At 41.9% G+C, this 19,557-nt stretch overlaps 2 protein-coding genes across 4 annotated transcripts in view; one reads left to right on the top strand and one right to left on the bottom strand.

Annotated features, from left to right (window-relative positions):
- Nucleotides 1-1,363: 1,363 nt before the first annotated feature.
- Nucleotides 1,364-11,435, bottom strand: ACTR6 (actin related protein 6). Its single transcript, XM_084506039.1, has 11 exons — nt 11,184-11,435; nt 10,809-10,926; nt 10,161-10,229; nt 8,660-8,783; nt 7,789-7,924; nt 7,643-7,699; nt 6,811-6,909; nt 6,548-6,626; nt 3,479-3,650; nt 2,458-2,596; nt 1,364-1,657 (listed from the first exon to the last, which is right to left on the bottom strand). Exons 1-11 carry the CDS (start codon nt 11,249-11,251, stop codon nt 1,528-1,530), a joined length of 1,191 nt encoding a protein of 396 aa, XP_084362165.1. The 5' UTR covers nt 11,252-11,435; the 3' UTR covers nt 1,364-1,527.
- Nucleotides 11,436-16,935: 5,500 nt separating this feature from the next.
- BLTP3B (bridge-like lipid transfer protein family member 3B) overlaps nt 16,936-19,557 on the top strand; it is a 56,018-nt gene continuing 53,396 nt past the window's right edge. Inside the window, exon 1 of one of the 3 annotated variants that reach the window (XR_014688383.1) lies at nt 16,936-17,129. Coding sequence is in view for 1 of the 3 variants with exons in the window: in XM_084506029.1 (XP_084362155.1) it covers nt 17,086-17,129 (44 nt within the window). In the remaining 2 variants the exon portion in view is untranslated. The remainder of the gene's footprint in view (nt 17,130-19,557) is intronic. The other 2 variants (XM_084506029.1, XM_084506030.1) reach the window with 2 other exon arrangements.

The following is a 19,557-nucleotide window of genomic DNA, read 5'->3' as shown; positions in this document are numbered from 1 at the left end:
TCCCAGCTTTTCAGCACTTTGCCTAGAGGAAAGCCACCAGGACAGCTCACTTTCCTAGAGGAAAGCCCACTGACAGCTTTTGGGACAAGCAACTGGGACAGCTCATTATCCGGATTTCTCATTCCCTGGAGTGCTAGTTTTAGTTCTCACCTGTCTTGCTCTTATTCTGAGACCTCTGGGTAGTAACAGGAGCTTACCAAATTGGGATGGTGATCAGAAAAAGCTGGCTGTAACCCCACATGCTCGTCTGAAGAAGAAAAGAAGCAGAAGCCAGCAATGAGCATATCGATGTATCTTAATGCTCTGAGTGATCCTGGGGGTTGGCAGTATGCACCTTTGTTTCCCCTGTTCATTTGGTCAACTCTGACTGTGCAACTAGATCGATTATCCTTGGGTCATATAGATCATGAAAAATAATTTTCAGAAAATAATAGCCCTTCTTTGTACTTCAGTCCCCCCCCCACTGGAAGACTTCTTAAAGCCCTCTGAAGGGCATGAAATCCTGTGAAGCTTTTCCTTAACTCACGCCATCAACTGGCTAAACCAGCCACCTGCGTTCCAAGCTGGGTAAATAGTGCTTTAACATAGGGCAGACAAGAGAGGCAATATGGCTCTGTAGCTGGGAATAGGCCTCTCCTGAGCCCATTGAGTATCACCAGCCAAACTAGAGAATTCACCTACAATCATGAGCTGGTTAATGTCAAGATCAGCGTCAGCCCACCCGTTATCCACCCTGAGTGCCTAACTCTGTCCTGACACCCAAGGCAGCCAGGTGTAACAACACACACTAGCGCAGCTCTCTTATCTGGCTATTGCTTGTCAACATTGCTCTTTGCTGCCCCATGTGCACTGATGGCAGAGTAAAGGAGCTTCTTCTGATGCCACAGTTGCATTGCAAAAAGAACTAGTAAGTATAGGCTGAAGCATTTCTGTTTAATGTGAAATGCAGGTCTAGGAAACAGATAGGATTAACCAAGCCAGAGCTGCAAACTTGGTTCACCTCAGACATAAGCCCGGTTGAGGTTCCAAAAGGTGAGAGGAAGTGGAAGAGGTTTGTTTGCTCTCCAAAACAAGAACCCACTAACCCAAACCCCCTTCTTAAAAAAGAAGGAAGTGTTCAGATTACTCTTGGGCAATTTTGAGTGACCCTTTAAGAAATGTTTAATGTCCAGTCAGTTTCATAAAAATTCCCCCCCCCAAAAAAAATAATTAATGTATCTTAATTACTTCTTAACATGTGTATTACACCAGTAAGAGCATTCACTATTTTTATTGCCTCGTGCTATCAGTTTTTTGCAGTAAGAATATAATGAAGCTATCAGTAAAAGATGAGAACGTAATGAAATGCAACACACACATTTCATAGTATTAGGTTTGTAAAACTTTATTTTTAAACTCTGAAAATGAATTTTCCCCAATCCAGTTAAGTACAGGAAAGCTAAAACACAATCCTAACTGACAGAGAACAAGCCATGGTTCACAGTTCTGAGTAAAACACTGGAATAACAATATAAGCAACTATGCTACTTATATATCAAATTTCTCTTCACAGATATTGTGCCCATGTTCTTCATAATCTTCTCTAGTTACTACCATGTCTTCAAAGTCATCGTTTTCAGAAATGAGCTTCCCACCTTCCCAAGAATAAGTAATAGGGCTGAAAAATGAATAAAACTATTGTTAATTTTATGCAAGTTCATTTAAATATAAAAGTATGCTGTGATGATTTCTAGCAATTATTTAGCTATACCTAACAAAAAAAAACCTAAAAATCAGAAAAGACTGTTTCAAGATATTTTTTGATTGCTAAATGAAACCATCCAGCACCAGACAAATTTTGAGACAGTTTCAAATTTTACCAGTGCTAAGTGGCTTCCCTTTTTATAACAAAATAAGTACCTTTTATGAGGAAGGAGATAGAGATGTCTTTGTATTTATTTGCACAGGTGACAATTCCTTAATATTTAAAAATACTCTCTAATAATACCTTAAAAAGGTATTTTTTTTTTCCTACTATCAAAGACAACTTGTTTTGGCTCAAACATAAATTCACTTGGTGCAAAGATGTTATCCCTTCCAAATTCATGAAGTGGCTACAATACTAATGACATGCCAGCATTTCTATGCTGAAAATTCTTTCAAGTAAAGGACTAAACTCTAATTGTGCATACTTATGTATCCAATTCTCGTGATGAAACTACAGTCTTACTGATCTAGTTGTAACAGGACTGTTCCTGGAAACACCTACTTTTGTGCTTAACTTCATTAGACCAAGTAACAGACAAGCAGGTAGCCTCTAATAAATTGTTTGTCAGGAAACACACCAGATTAAAACATCCTTCTTGTACAATGTTGGTTCACTTAAATTAAGAGGATTAATTTAAAAGCAAAATAAATCCTACTTCATAGTTTATTCTGCTAGAAGAAAATGTTTATTTTGTACAGTTTAGGACTTACTTTTCAGGAAGAACAACAGAAACGTCATAGTCAGTTGGAGTGAGGCATCGAACTTCAGAATAGACCCGATCTCTGAAGCCCGGAAAAAGGGTGTTTCCTCCAGTCAGAACTATGTTCTTGAAGAAATGAGGTTGCATTTCTTTAAAGTAAAAATAATAAATAAATCTGTAATTAGAGACTAAAGATTTATTTAGAAATTGAAGTTTATTCTCAAATTTGTTAGGAATTGGAAATGGAGTGAGAAATACTCAAAGTAGTGATCATATAGTGATCAGTTAAATAGTTTTAATACAAAACAGGAAAGTGATCGGTCTGTTCGTTAATTTTCAAAGCCAAAGTCTAAAAAAAATCACAATGTTTTGTTTGTGAGATTGCATGCTTACCAACACATTTCCCTTTCAAAAGGATTTTATTTTGTACTTAAAGAAACAAATAATATATCATTTCATAGCCTCAGAACCTCCGTACTTCTGTGTTATCACAAAACCTATAAAGTCTTCTTTGTAGTAACATTAATGTTACTACTATATTAGTGTACGTAATCTGTAATGTGAAAGCATTAATACTACTGAAAAACACAGTAGGAAGAAAAGTTTTAGACTTTGATGCTTGAATGACTGGACTGGCTTTGCTAAGTTTGAGTTTTCTTTCAGTGAAGAAGTATTTTAAAACACAAAAATAATTTCAGGTATATTCTATCATTGAAGACATGTAAGTCACATTAGTAAAGGAGGTTGGGAAGAGTTCAATATACAGTGATTAACTGAAACAGAAGCCAATCTATATACCACCACAAAGCTGTGTTGGTATAACATGGCATCTTGTAGACAATAATCAGTCCTAGGGTATGTGACATGTAACAGAAGACAGAACGGTTCACATCTTAATAACTGGCATATTGAGAGTATTAGCATCTAAAGAGTCTTAAGAGTCTTAAGAATCTAAAACAGCCAAAAAAAAAAAAAAAAAAGAAAAAAAACCACAAGAACAACAACAAATTTCAAAACACTTGAAGTTATACCTTCAGGTAAATTCTGAATAGAATCAACAATAGCTTCAGGAATTCCCATCTCTTGAATACCAATATCTGAAGGATGGAAGAGTATTTCTGGAACCGCAAACCTTTCATTTGTTAGACGAAGTATTTGTTCACCAGTCTTGTATTTTCCACTTAACACCATCTCCTCCCTTGGCTAAATTAAAGACATGAATAGTAACCACAGCTTAGGAAAAGAAATTATATCCTGGAGTGTTTAGCTAATCTTTTTCATGTACTGCAGTGGAAGGCCATATATTCTACATTAAGTTATACTACCTACAAAGTCTTTTAAGAATAATACAAACTGTGATATTAAATTTCAGTCTATCAACTTATCAGCTGCAGTTTTGCCAAGCAAAATACAGTGAATATGTGCAAGAGTGATACCTAAGATACAGGGACTGCTTTTGAAACTATGGCCAACTCGGTAAATAAGATAACAGTGTTAAATTTTCACTCCTATGAAGTTTTTCCAGGCTGTTCTACTAAACAGCTCTGAACTTTCTACATACTAGGGCATTTAGATGAAATTCAGAGACTTACTAAAACAAAGCAAAGCAAAATTCCTTCAACAAATAAAAAAGGCACAATATTACATGATAATTGAGAGTAGGATGTGTGACAGCACAACTACAGAAAGCTACAAGTTTTAAATAATAGAGCATAAAAGTGCTATGCCAGAGAAGTAGTATTTCATTTTCATGCCAACTTCCTAAGGAAATGAGTGACCCACTGCCTACTTTCCCTCTCATCTGAGATGCAAATTAGAGGAAAACCTTTAGGTAACTGCTCAGAATCTGTTTTTTTCACAAAGCTCACAGGATTCTCAGAAGGTTAAACCTACCTCCAGAAGATGGAGGTAGCAAAAAAACATCAAATCAGCACGTAGGTTAGCGACAGTCGTTGCAACCAAATCAACACAAATGCAGCGACTAAATACGCTTGTTATTAAAAGTTTGCACTGACAACAATCTGAAATCTGCGGATAGCCAAGTGCATTTGGCTTCATGATTATATTTAAATGTATACTACAAATTGCTATCTTTGTGTGCGTGAATTACTGTAAACAAATAAGCTTCAGGAAGACTGCAAGCTAAATAAATTCTTAGTTTTGAGTAGTTAGAGAACAGAATCACAGAATCACAGAATTTTCTAGGTTGGAAGAGACCTCAAGGTCATCGAGTCCAACCTCCAACCTAACGCTAACAGCCCTCCACTAAACCATATCCCTAAGCTCTACATCTAAGCGTCTTTTGAAGACTTCCAGGGATGGTGACTCCACCACTTCCCTGGGCAGCCTGTTCCAATGCCTCACAACCCTTTCTGTAAAGAAGTTCTTCCTAACATCTAACCTAAAACTCCCCTGGCTCAACTTAAACCCATTCCCCCTCGTCCTGTCACCAGGCACGTGGGAGAACAGGCCAACCCCCACCTCTCTACAGCCTCCTTTAAGGTATCTGTAAAGAGCAATAAGGTCACCCCTGAGCCTCCTCTTCTCCAGGCTGAACAAGCCCAGCTCCCTCAGCCGCTCCTCGTAGGACTTGTTCTCCAGGCCCCTCACCAGCTTCGTCGCCCTTCTCTGCACCCGCTCAAGCACCTCCATGTCCTTCTTGTAGCGAGGGGCCCAAAACTGAACACAGTACTCGAGGTGCGGCCTCACCAGAGCTGAGTACAGGGGGACGATCACCTCCCTAGCCCTGCTGGTCACGCTGTTCCTAATACAAGCCAGGATGCCGTTGGCCTTCTTGGCCACCTGAGCACACTGCTGGCTCATATTCAGCCGACTGTCCACCATCACTCCCAGGTCCTTCTCTGCCTGGCAGCTTTCCAACCATTCCTCTCCCAGCCTGTAGCTCTGCTTGGGGTTATTGCGCCCCAGGTGCAGGACCCGGCACTTGGCCTTGTTAAACTTCATGCAGTTGACCTCAGCCCATCGGTCCAGCCTATCCAGATCCTCCTGCAGAGCTTTCCTACCCTCAAGCAGATCGACACACGCACCTAACTTGGTGTCATCTGCGAACTTACTGAGGGTGCACTCGATGCCCTCGTCCAGATCATCGATGAAGATATTAAAGAGGACCGGCCCCAGCACCGAGCCCTGGGGGACGCCACTAGTGACTGGCCTCCAACTGGACTTGGCTCCATTCACCACGACTCTTTGGGCCCGGCTATCCAGCCAGTTTCTAACCCAACGAAGCGTGCGCCAGTCCAAGCCAAGAGCAGCCAGTTTCTTGAGGAGAATGCTGTGGGAGACGGTGTCAAAAGCCTTGCTGAAGTCAAGGTAGACCACATCCACAGCCTTTCCCTCATCCACCCAGCGCGTCACTCTGTCATAGAAGGAGATCAGGTTCGTCAGGCATGACCTGCCTTTCATAAAGCCATGCTGACTGGGCCTGATCGCCTGCTTCCCCTTCAAGTGCTGCATGATGACTCTCAGGAGGATCTGCTCCATGAGCTTTCCTGGCACTGAGGTCAAACTGACAGGCCTGTAGTTTCCTGGGTCTGCCCTCCGGCCCTTCTTGTAGATGGGCGTCACGTTTGCTAGCCGCCAGTCGATTGGGACCTCCCCCGATAGCCAGGACTGTTGATAAATGATGGACAGCGGCTTGGCCAGCTCCTCTGCCAGTTCCCTCAGTACCCTTGGGTGGATCCCATCCGGCCCCATCGACTTGTGCACATCTAAGTGCCGTAGTAGGTCACCAACCAGTTCTTCATGGATAATGAGGGCCACATGTGGAATCTTCCATAGAAACAATAAAACCTTTTGACAAAGTCAACAAAAATAGATGATAACAGTTTGTCATTTTTCTACCAGAATATGGAAGCCAGAGATGGAGCCAACACCATCATTCATTGTTCAAATGATGCACAATATATCTAAAAGCATGTGATGCTTATCTCAGGCATTTGGAGAATTTAACCAGTTAATGAATAGCACAGAAAGAAGTTACAATGCAGCATTAGAAAAAAATAAAGTATTTTTAACCAACAGGAGTGTACTTGTGCAGAGGAAAACAGTCCAAAAACACTTAAAATCTCTACCATTATTACCTTACAAAATCCTTTTTTGATTGTACTGAAGTCTGGTAAGACATAATCTACCATTACAGTATTTTCCTCTCCTTTCAATCTGAAATAGAAGAATGGAAAACACAACATAATAAAGAACAAGTTCTACATCCCAACTATTTTTTACTGGCAAGACTTCTCTTGACTTAACTGGAAAAAATTCTAATTTACAGGATATATTTTTTTCTATACAAATAATTATTCAGAAGTACCAACTTTCACATTTAATAGCATTGTATCCATACTTGGCAATCTCCATGTCCTTGTAAAAGTCTTGAGACACATAACACACATCTTCTTTGACTTGGTTAATTACATGCGTTTCATCCATAACATGTAGCTGCCTGTGCAAAACAAAACAACAACAAAAAAAGATGTTTGAGAATAATTAGAATTCTTAGTATTACCTGTTCAGTTTTGCATTGGAAATAGGTTACTATAATTTCACTACTATAATTTCTATATTACTATAATTTCCACAGAAATCTACTGGTATCTAAAGCTTGCACTCAATTTACAAAAGCATACCTGACATAACAGAACTTAGTATTTCATTACATAGCAACTTAATAAACACAAATATCTACCTGTGTTTGCCCTGTCTTAAGAAGAATAGCCATAACTCTGCAATTAGTTTTAATAGCAAAGGTATTAGACCTTTGCTATCTCTTTACCTAGATGAAGTCCCAAGCTAAAGGATCTTAATAAAAAGTCAACTCTCCTGAATTTCATTTGTGGTGTAGATAGAATCAAAATGTAAGACTTATTTGACAGCTAACTTATGAACTACTGAAACATTTGAGAAAATATATAAGAACCTGTATAATTGTGAACATGCACACACCCTCAGCAACTTCAAAAGCCCTGGCACTGTGATGAATTAGGCTGTTGGTTTTTAATTATTTTTTTGATAGCCTAAGCTCAAGGTGCGAGTTAGCAGATAATAATAGACAAAAATCCCCTTTAAACAGCATTTAATCTAAAATTCACATAACCAGAAAGAATATCCCCACAAACTTCCCACACATTTTATGTCAAGTCTCAAGATCATGGTCAGTAATTAATCTCTTACTTTACCTGTAAGATATTATCTCCTTCAGATGATTGGTTAAGAGTTTTCCTCCAACATTAATCCTACATAAAAAAGTAACACAAGGAATTCTGTAGTTATTAACTTCAGGCATAACAAACAATTCCCCTAAAAAAATAATAATAGTGTTTACCTAATAATTGCCTCTTTCTTCTTTTTACTTCTGCAATATGGTACAATATGTGTAAAAGAATATCCACTATCCACAATGATACAACATAGCTCAGATGGATTATCCCGGAAATACCTATGTGCACTAAGAGCTCCAGCTGAAAAACAGAAAATTTAATTTGAACTTTACACGAATATACACTTTTAGAATTCACACTGATATGAAAGTGCTTCAAATTTTAAATGCCTTTTTCAGACTTCTAAGAACTCAATACAGAACACTACAGCCAACAGGTGAACTAAGTTTGACAGTGGATAAAATTAAGCATTGTATAACCTCTTCCCCTTTATTCTTTTTCATGGATTCCAGTGCCCGTTCTGTTCCCTCTCCTATGTTCTAAACGGGCTGATCACACCACAATTTATCAAAACAGTCTAAAGGGCTATCTATTTTTCAAAAGGGTTGAGATGTTATTTTACCATTCCCTGTGATCTCTGTAAGGTAATGCATCTCATGACCACAACACTGCATTTTATTTGTTAATACAAAGCAAAATTAAAAATCACCACCACTCCCAAAAGAGGAACGCTGTCAAAGTCTCCACACAAATCTCTGTTAGACTTCCTCAAAGTCTTATTTCAAAATACATTCATTATCTCTACCATCTTTTTCTCTTCCCATATTTGCTTTAATTATATGCAAGACACTCTTAAAAAAGTAGTCTAAACGTAAAGGTTCAATTTCCATAAAAAACTTTGAGTCTGAGTACACATAGTAGTGTATTATTCAAGAGCCAGGAAGGAAATTAAGTAATTTGTATGTGTATGCATTTAAACATAATTGGAATTTTAATCTCAAAAATAATAAGTGAAATAAAAGGGGAGATACTCACCGTTTACTCTAAGAACTGCTTGAAACTGATATTCTTCAAATAGGATTTCATTCATGGACTCTTGTATTGAACTGAAGTTAAAATAAGGTTCAGTGATGATAATGTTGGTATCTACAAAATCCACCTATGAAAAATACATAAAGACTGCCATTAAAAACGTTAAAATAATCCACTATGATATTTTGCAGCAACTGAAGACTACGTAAATTTGAAGACATGATTATCACTCGCCATATCTGTTAGCAGAAGCTAGGTTTATAAAGTTTTACTTCTTTTTCCTTTGTAAAGACTTTATGAGCAGTGATAAAATTTAATGCATTAATGGTTTAAAACATAGTAGAAGGGAGCACCTCCTGATATACTCTGCTCCTGTTACCATCCTTAGATATTGTAATGTAACATTTTAAAGAGATACCCATAAAGAACCACTACAATACTTGTAAAAGATGTTTTACACCAATTCTGTCAACAAGATTTCTTGTCAACAGCTCAGCATTTGCATCAAGAAATCACGTATCTATTAACCAAAGACAAAGTCCAGCACAAAGCAGAACCATCAGAACTCACAGTGACCTCTCACAAGGCCAGCGAAAGATCTTGGACTTTCCACATTTGCTAATGCCTCGAATTCCATTAGAGAAAACTTCACGTAGAGTTATTTTCACCATAATTACACATGGACTCAAACATAGAGACTGAATGGAATCTAGTTCCAAAATGTAAATGAAAGCTAAATATCAAAAGCCAGAACTGTACATGTATATTTTTAAGTATGAAGATTAAGATATTTTAAGGCATTACTTTCATTCTGTATCCTACAACATAGGTTACAACATTTGGTTACATTTTGTAACCAAAAAAACAAACAAACAAATGCAACAAAGCAAAACAAACAAACACAACAACCTTGCACAGTAAGTAACAATACACCATATTTTAAAAAAATAAAAGCCGTATTACACATCTTGGGCTACATCCAGTTGTTGTAACAAATTAAAAAAAATGCATTTCATATATTTATATTTTATAAATTCATTTTATTCCTTGTAAGTAAACAGTTAGCCAAAGATACAGCTATTTAATGTCTGTCTTTCGGCCTACTGACCTAGTTCATCACTCTCTTACATGAAGAATTTCTTAATCTCTAAAGCACATTGTATCTGTCTATAGTGATGTTTTTTATTTATTTTACAAATGTGAGCTTTTAATTATATGAACTTAAGATCGACATATGTAAATTGACCTCAGTATGGATACACACAAAACTGAAAAGTTAAATGTTTTTGAAATTCCTATACCAGAGATCAAAGTCATAGTTTTCATCAGTTTACAAAAAATAAATCCTCGTGATTTCTAATGGAAGTCACTTTCAAAGAGAATAGTAAGCTTGGCAGTTTTATTTAATATTTGATGTACTTATGTTAAATCCACTAGTCAATGTTTAACCTACACAAATTGATTATTAAAAAAAAAAAAAGAGAGGAAAAAAAGAGACTCTTACTTGATACATTTCTTTTCCAAAAAGGTAATCCCAAACTTGTCTCTGGACATCCCAATTAACCAGGTAACCCTGTAGGAATTTTGGAAAAACAAACAAACAAAAAACAAAACAGCACTGTTTAGAGAATAAAAATATACTTCACTTTTTAAACAATTACTAGAGATAAAAAAATGTTAAACAATTGATGATCTGACAGTGTAAAGAAATCTGAGAGTAAAAGTGTCTAAATTGTCACAATTCTATGCCAAGAGTAAAGGTAACATGAAATAAACGTTACAAATATTTCCCATGGATATCATAGAATCACAGAATGGTTTGGGCTGGAAAGGACCTTAAAGGGTCACCTCCCACCAGACCACACTGCCCAAAGCCCCATCCAGCCTGGCCTTGAACACCTCCTGGGATGGGGAAGCTGTGTCGGCAGGTGCTATATTTACAGAGAAGGACATACGTGATTTGACATTGGGCAATCATTAAATCATCCTACTTCATTCGTACTGCTACATACTCACATATTCATACATACAGCATACTCTTATATAAAGGTGCAACACAGAGATAAGGCTGCCAGCAGGTGCACACAGCAGCGCAGGGTAAGGCATTTCGCACACCCCCTGCTGCCCGGCAGCGCTCAGGCCCTGCCGTTACCTTCTGGAAGGGGAGGATGTAGAAGAGGCCCGAGGGGTCCTTGATCTCATCCAGCTGGTTGGCCGTGAAGGTTTTCAAGCGCGCCGTCTTCGACCTGAACTGGCAGTTGGGGATGACGCTGCGAGAGAAGGGCACGGATCCATCACACGCGTCGCAACCGGCCGCGCCCCGGGGCTGGGGGCCGCCTGGAGCCCGCTGGGGGCCGGGGTCTACCGGGGGCTACCGGGGGGCGACCTCGGCCCTGGCCCCCCCCATCCCTCACCCCCCGCCCCCATCCCGGCGCTGAGGCAGAGGGGCGGGGCCTCGCCCACCGGCGGAGGGGGCGGGGCCTCGCGGCGCCGAGTGCGCAGGCGCAGTGCCGGCATCGGGGCTGACCTGACGTTGGCGTGGCTGTAGCCGATCTTGGCGGTGTAGGCGCCGTTATCCAGCACCAGCGTGGCCATGCTCCCCACGGCGCCACGGCCGCCGCCGTCCCAGTATTGATCCGCCACCGCCGTGGGTCTCTGTGGTTACCATAGAGCGGAGGAGCAGCGCGCGCGCGTTGCCTGCCGGGACGCAGCCGTGCCGCTGGGACCGCCCCGCCTCCAGAGCCCGCCTCCAGAGCCGGAAGCTGCCGCCGGGGGAAGTGACGGGTGTGGGGCCCGCTGCGGCTGCGTCACGGCAGCGCCCCCTAGCGGCGGGTCCGTCCCCAGGAGCAAACTGCTCCAGCAGGGGTCCCACACGGGCAGCGGCTCCCCCCAGAGCCCTGCTCCTGCGTGGGCTGCACGGGCTGCAGCTCCAGCCCGGAATCTGCTCCGGCAGGGGTCTGTCACAGGCGGCAGCCTCCGTCGGTGCAGGGCCACCTGCTCCACCGTGGTCTCCTCCACGGGCTGCAGCGTGGAATCCTGCTCCACCGTGGCACTCCATGGGCTGCAGGGGGACATCCTGCTTCACCATGGTCCTCACCACAGGCCGCAGGGGACTTCTGCTCCGGCGCCTGGAGCACCTCTCCCCCTCCTTCTGCTCTGACCTCGGCACATGCAAGGCTGTTTCTCACTCCTCTCACTCTCCCAGCTGCTTTTTTTTTTTTTTTTTTTTTTTTTCCCCTGTCTTAAATATGCTTTCACAGAGGCACAAACATCACTGACTGGCTCGGCTCTGGTCAGCAGTGGGGCCCTTACCTAACATGGGGCAGCTTCTGGATTCTTTTCACAGCAGCCACCCCTGTGGCCCCTGCTACCAAAACCGTGCCACATAAACCCACTGCAAGGGGTCAGCTGCTTCTCACAGATAACGAGTGGGAGGTTCAGGTTGGAATTGAGGAGACATTTCTTCTCAGAAAGAGCAGTCAGGTATTGGGACAAGTTGCCCAGGGAAGTGGTGGAGTCACTGGCCCTGGGGGTGTTCGAGGAAAGGTTGGGCCTGGTGCTTAGGGACATAGTTTAGTGGGTGACATTGGTGGTAGGGTTATGGTTGGACCAGATGATTTTGAAGATCTCTTCCAACCTTAATGATTCTGTGATTTCTGCTTTACCTTTTACATACCATCACAGTGCCCGCTGTTGTTCAATAAAATAGGTAACACAGCACTTTGTAGCTCCACATAACTCCCCTGGAAGCATAAACCATAAGGATAACTGCTACTCTGTGTGATTCTTGTTCATCATAACGTACATCAAATGTCTTTCAATGAGCCACCAGGTTCAGCAGAACACACCCATTTTCAGACCAATTTGTGCTTGTGAGATCTTAAGGACAGCATCATTAATCCCTGCACTAGCAGATCAATTCTTTGGCTCTTGAGGTGAGGTCACAGGAATTAACCAGAGGCCTATTTCTCCAGGTCAGGAGTTCCAGGATTCTGTTAGAGGACACTGTAAAGTGTTGTTTTCCTTCTTTGTCCATTGACAGGTACCATACCAATACATTTTGGTTTTGTAATTAAAACTCCAAGCCCCAAATATACAAAACAGAATGCTTTAGGTATTCACAGGTTTACAATGAAGCATGCAACATTATTCTTAAAATCATGTACATGTAAATATTACCTTACACTTTATTAATGATATAAAGTTCTCAGAGTAAGAGACAAATTCATTATAGCTATTGCTAACTTTTGTTTTATGAAATTAAATGAGAAAGCCAGAATTTAATTAATTCCTTTTCCTCTTCTAGATACCAGCTCCGGCTCTACTAGATTATCATCTGTTATCATGTAATGACTTGTATTGAATTCAGTTAGTTGTTTTTTTTTGTTTGTTTGTTTGTTTGTTTTGTTTTTATTTATATATTTTTTTCTGTTTTAGATCTCATAAAATAAATATCAGGCCCTTAACAGTTCACTTACATTTTTGTCTATAAATATTTTAAATCTCCAGGAAGTAAAGATTTTTTAAAAATTATTATTATTATTATTTTTACTATTGTTGCTAACTGGGGACAGATTGCATACATATTTATTGTGTTTGCTTACACATTCACCCAGATATTTGCATGGCACTTCTGATAAAACTTCTTTGTTGTTAATGGAGTACCTAACAAAGTCAGTACCATAGCAAGGACACAAAAATATGACCTTCAAAGTCACTTTTACACGGTAGCAAACTTTGTACATTGCCTCATACAGTAGCTTAAAATTCATACTTTATGATGGTTTTCAACCTAGAGCAATGGTCCATCAGATTACTCAAACCTTGCATATTTGGATTTTTTTTTTTCCATTATCCATACAAAGCCATGCTGAATTTCTCATGCAGCAAGTACACACTGAAAAAGCACACACTGAAAGCAAATCTGAACTTAATGGGTCATGTTTTATTTGTTCTTTTTCCACATCTTCTACTGCCTCATTTGATGGAAAAAATATTTTTGTTAATTCCTCTGTTTTCTTCATGTTTCTGAAGTTACTTTGATTCTACTTATGTATTTTTCCCTGTCTGTATTCCATTCCAGTTTACACACTGAAGGAATCCACGCGACCACATGAAAAGCTGGATTCCATCTGCACACCCCCTGCAAAGCACAGAACTGCTTATTTGCTGTGCTCTGTAGGAATGCATGGCCTCAGAATGGTCAAACAGTGCCAACTGTGAATTTGCAGGTTGTTTAAAGCATCCAGAAGTTATCCCTTAGGAATAAGTTATTGCATTCTTTGACCCTGACGCCAGAAGTGCATCCTGGACTTGGCATCCATGAACTGAACACAGTGCACCTTTCTTTGCCTAGCTGATGATGAAAGATGAGCAGCCTGATGGGGAATGCTGTACATCCTCGGGTTCTTGGGTCCTCTCTTGAAGGGAAGGAGTTCACAGATAGGCTGTAGAAACTATTTGTGGTAAATATGAGCCAAAGTTCTTTTTTGAGATCATTTTACTGCCCCGGACACACCCATTAGTGAGGTTCTTTGTATTTGCCAAGAGGGCCAGCTGCTCTGTGAAGGAGGAAAGCCAGGAGCTGAGGTAGATTCTGCAACCCTCCCAGCCCAGGCCTGTCCCACCACCTCTAGTCGGGGAGCAGGGCAGTCAGGGCAGGGCTGTGGGGGCAACCCAGAGCCCAGGTCATCGGGTAGGTTTCTGGTGATGAATCAGGCCCAAGGCCAAGAACAGAAGGCAATTCTCAGGAGCAGATCTAGTGGGGCCAGACAGGGACAGACACAGCCCAGGGTTCATCGGGCAGGTCCATTGTGACCATGCAGATCTGCCACTACAGCCTCCCCTTCTTTTCTTCTCTTGTGGCTGTTGTTTCTTGTTGTATGGGGGTTCAACATGATAAATCAAGAGCAAAGAGCCTTGTTTGCTATATGAAGAAATCCTACATAGCAACGTTAAGGGCGAAGTAGTCAGGAAGACTAAACCACTCTTTCCTGCTTGTGGTTTTATTAAGGTGACAGTTGATGACACTCTCACAAGCTTCTTCATAAATGATTGCCTTCCTCCATTCAGAGCAGGAGTCAGTCTTTGCAATGTTGTTTTAAGCATCATCTTCACATAGCTGTGGTCTAATTAGCATGAGCGTTTTACCAGAAATTCATCTGCTTGAAAACATGGGACTGTGATTTGAAGAATCAGGCCACAGTCTAATTAATATAGTCTGGGGATATCCTGATAATAATTTGCGTCAGGATCTAAAAAGTACCAGATATTCTGCTCCAAGCAAGAGGGGCTGATCTATGCATTTTCCTCCATTTGATGTGCTCCAGGAAACTGGGGAGAAAGTGAAGTCATGACTCAGATCAACCCTGCCAGGCAGGAATATTTCTGTTTTCAGTTTCAATCAGCCTGTCCTCTGGACTTACCCTTTTCTACCAGACCTATGTGAGCAGAACACTTGAAAGAGAACACACAGCACAGGTCCTGCTTACCTTGTCCCCTTTATTTTCTTCAGTGGTGGGAAACTGATTTATCACGATGAACAACATTTCTCCAAGAATTCCAAGATGTTGTTGTTTGTGGTGTTTTTTTTTTTTTTTTTTTTTTTTGTTGTTGTTGTTTGTTTTTTTTCTAGTTGAAGAATATTGAACTTAAAACATGAATAAAGGTGTTAGCAGCTCATTTCCACTTTATAAATCTCTTTAAAGAATATAATGAGGTCAATATTATGCACTGACTGATTTTTAAATGCCTGGAAAAATCAATTGAAAACGTTAATTTCCTGACCTATTTTTTCATCTGTTACTGCTTCATATATCTGACTTGAAGGTCCTTGGGGTTTTGGTTCATTGCTTGTAAATTATTAATCTGTTATGTATATGAGAAGCAAAGAAAGTAGTGTCTGATGTCTTTCCTCTCCAGCTCTAGAGTATATTCTAGAGCCAGCAAATGTTCTTCATAAAGAGGTCACATCTGAAAAACATGTCCGTTTTAGCTATTTTATTTTATTTTATTTTATTTTATTTTATTTTATTTTATTTTATTTTATTTTATTTTATTTTATTTTATTTCATTTTATTTATTTCCAATTAAAAATATTATTTAGAGTACCTGGTTACCCACCGCTGAAATTCTCAAGTTACATTTTCTAAAATGAGGGAGCCCCAGAGAAGATGGTTACCAGAACAAAACTGTTACCAGTCATTTAATTTTTAACTTGCTTAGAAATTTTGCCACAGCATGAGAAGCTATCCTCATAAAATTATCATAACCTGTAGGCTTTATACTTGCCATGGATACCCTGTTAAATATCACCTGGAGAAGAGCCTGGTTTTAAAAGTCTAGGGGTTTGAGTAAGTACCAATAAACTGAGTTTAGGGGAAATATGACGTGTACATGCACCTGAATTAATTCCCATAGCACTGCGTTTATGTCAGTAAGCATTTATTGCGTTGTCCCTTTTGGGCAGCGCGGAGCAGCCGTAGCCATCCTGGATCATGGCTGGGCTGGGAAGAGGCCCAGGAGCAGGAGCTGTGCCTGGACAACTTCCTATGGAAGAAGAGTTGACAGCATCAAATTTATTGCTGCTGGAGTTGTTGGTTTGCTTGGCACAGCATTTTGGACCGATTTCGGGGATCCCAGATGGAACAAATTTTAGGAATGTTTTTTGTAGCTGTAAACGAGCATTGCTTGTAAAGAGAGGTATAAAACGGATAAATGTTATCACTTGGCTCATCAAGGTGAACAGAAGTGCTAGAGTAATGAAATTTATCTGGAAAACTAGAGGAACACCAGATTTTGCTTCTGTGAACGACCTCTGGGATGGATCTGTCACAGCTCTGACACTTGGGGAGCACGCGATGTGCAGGTATTACGCCAGCTATTAGCACACGTAGGCAAATGAGCATTTCATCTGGAGGAATCTTTGCTGCAGCATATTAGAACCATTTGTGGTACACATTACACCTTTAGATCCCCTTCACGACGGGTTTTCCACCCTAACACCGACCACTGTCGGTCGCTTGGGGCTGGGGGCAAGGGGGGAGGCAAGCTCCGCGGGGCAACTGCGGGGACAGAGGGAGAGCAAAGACCAGACACCGGGACGGACCGGGGGGACACCCGAGGCTGCGAGCGGCCTCCCGAGGGGGTCGTCAGGCACCGGGGGGAGGCGGTGCCCCCCTCCCGCCCCGCCTCGGGCCCGCCTCTCCCCGTGCGGGGCGGCGGTGCCACCGCCCCCCGTCTCTAGGCGATGCTGCAGCCAAGATGGCGGCGGGCGCCGAGTGAGGGGGAGCGGCGGCAGCGGCTGCGCGCCCCGCGGTCTGCCCGAGCGGCTCGGGCTGGGGCTCGGGCTCGGGCTGGGGCGGGCGGAGGGATGAGGCGCGGCCCCGCTGCCGGCCGGTCGTCGTGAGGGGCGCGGGCCGGCGGACGCCATGGCGGGCATCATCAAGAAGCAGATCCTGAAGCATCTCTCCAGGTCAGCGCCCTTGCCCGCGGGGGGCTGAGGCGTGCGGGGGGGATCGTGCGAGAGGCCCCGCGGCCCGGCACGGCGTGGGGCGAGCAGGGTCCGGGCGTCGCTCGGCCGGCGGAGGGGACACCCGGAGCCGCCTCCCGGGGGCTTGGAGCGGGGCGATGCGGCTCGCTAGGGCGCCCGGGGAGCGGGGAGGAGCCGGGGGGCGCGGGGTCCCTGCGGATCTTCGGCCGCCCCTGAGCTGTGGGAGCGCCCGGTGGGGCCGGGGAGGCTGGCGGCGGCGCTGCCGGAGCCATGAGACAACTTGGGCGTCGTGTGGGGAACTCGGCTGCGCCCGGCGTGGGCAGCGGGAGGTTAAAAATCGTCACCCGGGAAGGGTTCGGGGGCTGGCAGGGCCCTGTGCTGGCAAGTCGTGGAAACTATGCAAGCACGCGAAGTGCACAACGATTCCCAAAAGCCACAGTTGAAATTTCTTCCGTTTGTAAAGAAAGACAAAAGCCCAGTAGGTGCCTCATCTGTCACACTACTGCAGCATTGCTGTTCCTCAGGATTTACTTTTATAAATTCAGCATTGCTTGAGAAGTTGGCCCCATACTACTTTGCCTTTTTTTAACATTTCTGTCTATTTTTATGGTATTTCAAATGCGTTTATCTTACTGTTAATTAATAGAGAAAACCAAATGCCAGATTGCCATTTGGCAATTGTGCCGACGGTGCACAGGGAAAGCACAATTCCCATTCCAAGCCCTTCGCTGCCCGTCCCTTAAAGATGATGTATCAAACAGCAGTGAAGTAATTGTCCTCCGCCCTGTCTGTGAGCTTTCGTAGCTGGGAATGCTGATGCAGAAGTCTTGTTTTCGCAAGACAGTAACTGAGCACTGCAAGAATGGGAATGCTGGACGAAGATGTCATCTGCCTTGAGCGAGCATACAGGAAATCACTGAACTCAATTCACTGATACAGTTCCCTTCCTATAGCGCCGTTTAGTAAGCTGTACCAGAATGGAAGTGAACTGGTCTCAATGCTACAGGTTAAAGTAAGAAACGTGTCTAGTAACTGAGCACGAGTAACGTGAGCTGGCCCTTGTCTAGTTTGTGAAATAAATAGCTTTCAAAAGCAGTGTTAAGTACTTTCTGATGTTGATGAATCTGTGTGTTTTCTTGTGGGATGTGATAACGCTTATTCAATAAGGCTACCTTAACTGATTGCTATAAGTTTTGGCATTTTTGAAAAGCTTATGGGATATGTCTAACGATCTGAGGTTTTTAGTTTAAAGCTGAGGCTCACAATTATTGAGGCTACACCAACATTAACATAGCAAAAGACAGACCTTATTATTAAGGCCCTTATTATGGGTGTTCTTAAGCACATGATCAGATAATCTTTTCTCCCTGCAGAACTGGTGCTTCAGTGATTGCAGAACCTGGTTACACCAGAGAACAAATTCAGGTGGCTCTTTACATTTCAAGGATTATTTTTTTTCCCCAACAAAAATCATGACATTATTCTCTATTTCAGGTTTTCCTTCCTTATTAGGTTTTATAAGGCTGAGGTTAACATAGGCTTCACACATTGTTATGTATCAGTCTGGAGCCAAAGGCATAAGGAAGTTCCTGTAATACAGAGGGTGCCAAAAGACACTTTCACTTCAGATTCTATTACTATATTGGTTCCTGTTCTGCAGTTCTCATAGTTCCTCAAAACTGATGCCTTTTTGTCATCTTCACCAAGGGACATATTACTGTCAGGATTGAAATGTACTGGAAAAAGTCCATGTATAATAAAGGAAAAGTTGAAGGAATTACTCAGTTATCTTGATTTATATTCATCTTTGTTTCCTCTCTTTGTATTCCAGTTTTGGTGATTAGATTGCTCTTTGAACAAAGCGAAATGTAATTTGTACATCGCAGAACAAATAGAGACGTAATCTTTTACCTTCAGTTACAGGTTTCTGTGCTTTCTTTCTTTTTTTTTTTTTTTTTGTCACAAATCACAGAATGGTTGAGGTTGGCAGGGACCTCTGGATGGCTTATTGTCCAGACCTTCCCTGCTGAATCCCCCCCACAGATATTGATTTAGCAATATTTTTTATAGAGATTGCTGCAATATCTGTCACCACATGCATTAGCAAATTTCAGCTTTCTTACAGCCATCTGGATATTGCGTCTGCAAAATTAAAAGCATAATTTGTGTCATTCAGTTATTGAAGCTTCCATTAATTCAGTTTTACGGTGCTTTTAGATGAACTGATGGACACTGGGGGTGTGAAGCAGCCTTACTCTATGTTTGTTATCTAGGGGAAATTCTTATATATGATACAGATTTTTAAAGCCTGAAAACAAGAAGAGGGAGATCCAAACTGGATTCTGAAAACATTTTGATACCTAAATGGCTCTTTAGATTGTAAAATAGTTTTCTTAATACTGTCCTGCAG

This window comes from Aythya ferina (genome assembly GCF_964211825.1).
Source record: "Aythya ferina genome assembly, chromosome: 1".
Lineage (NCBI taxonomy): Eukaryota > Metazoa > Chordata > Aves > Anseriformes > Anatidae > Aythya > Aythya ferina.
The sequence above is the reverse complement of the archived record's forward strand: the minus strand, read 5'-3'. Positions and strand labels throughout refer to the sequence as shown.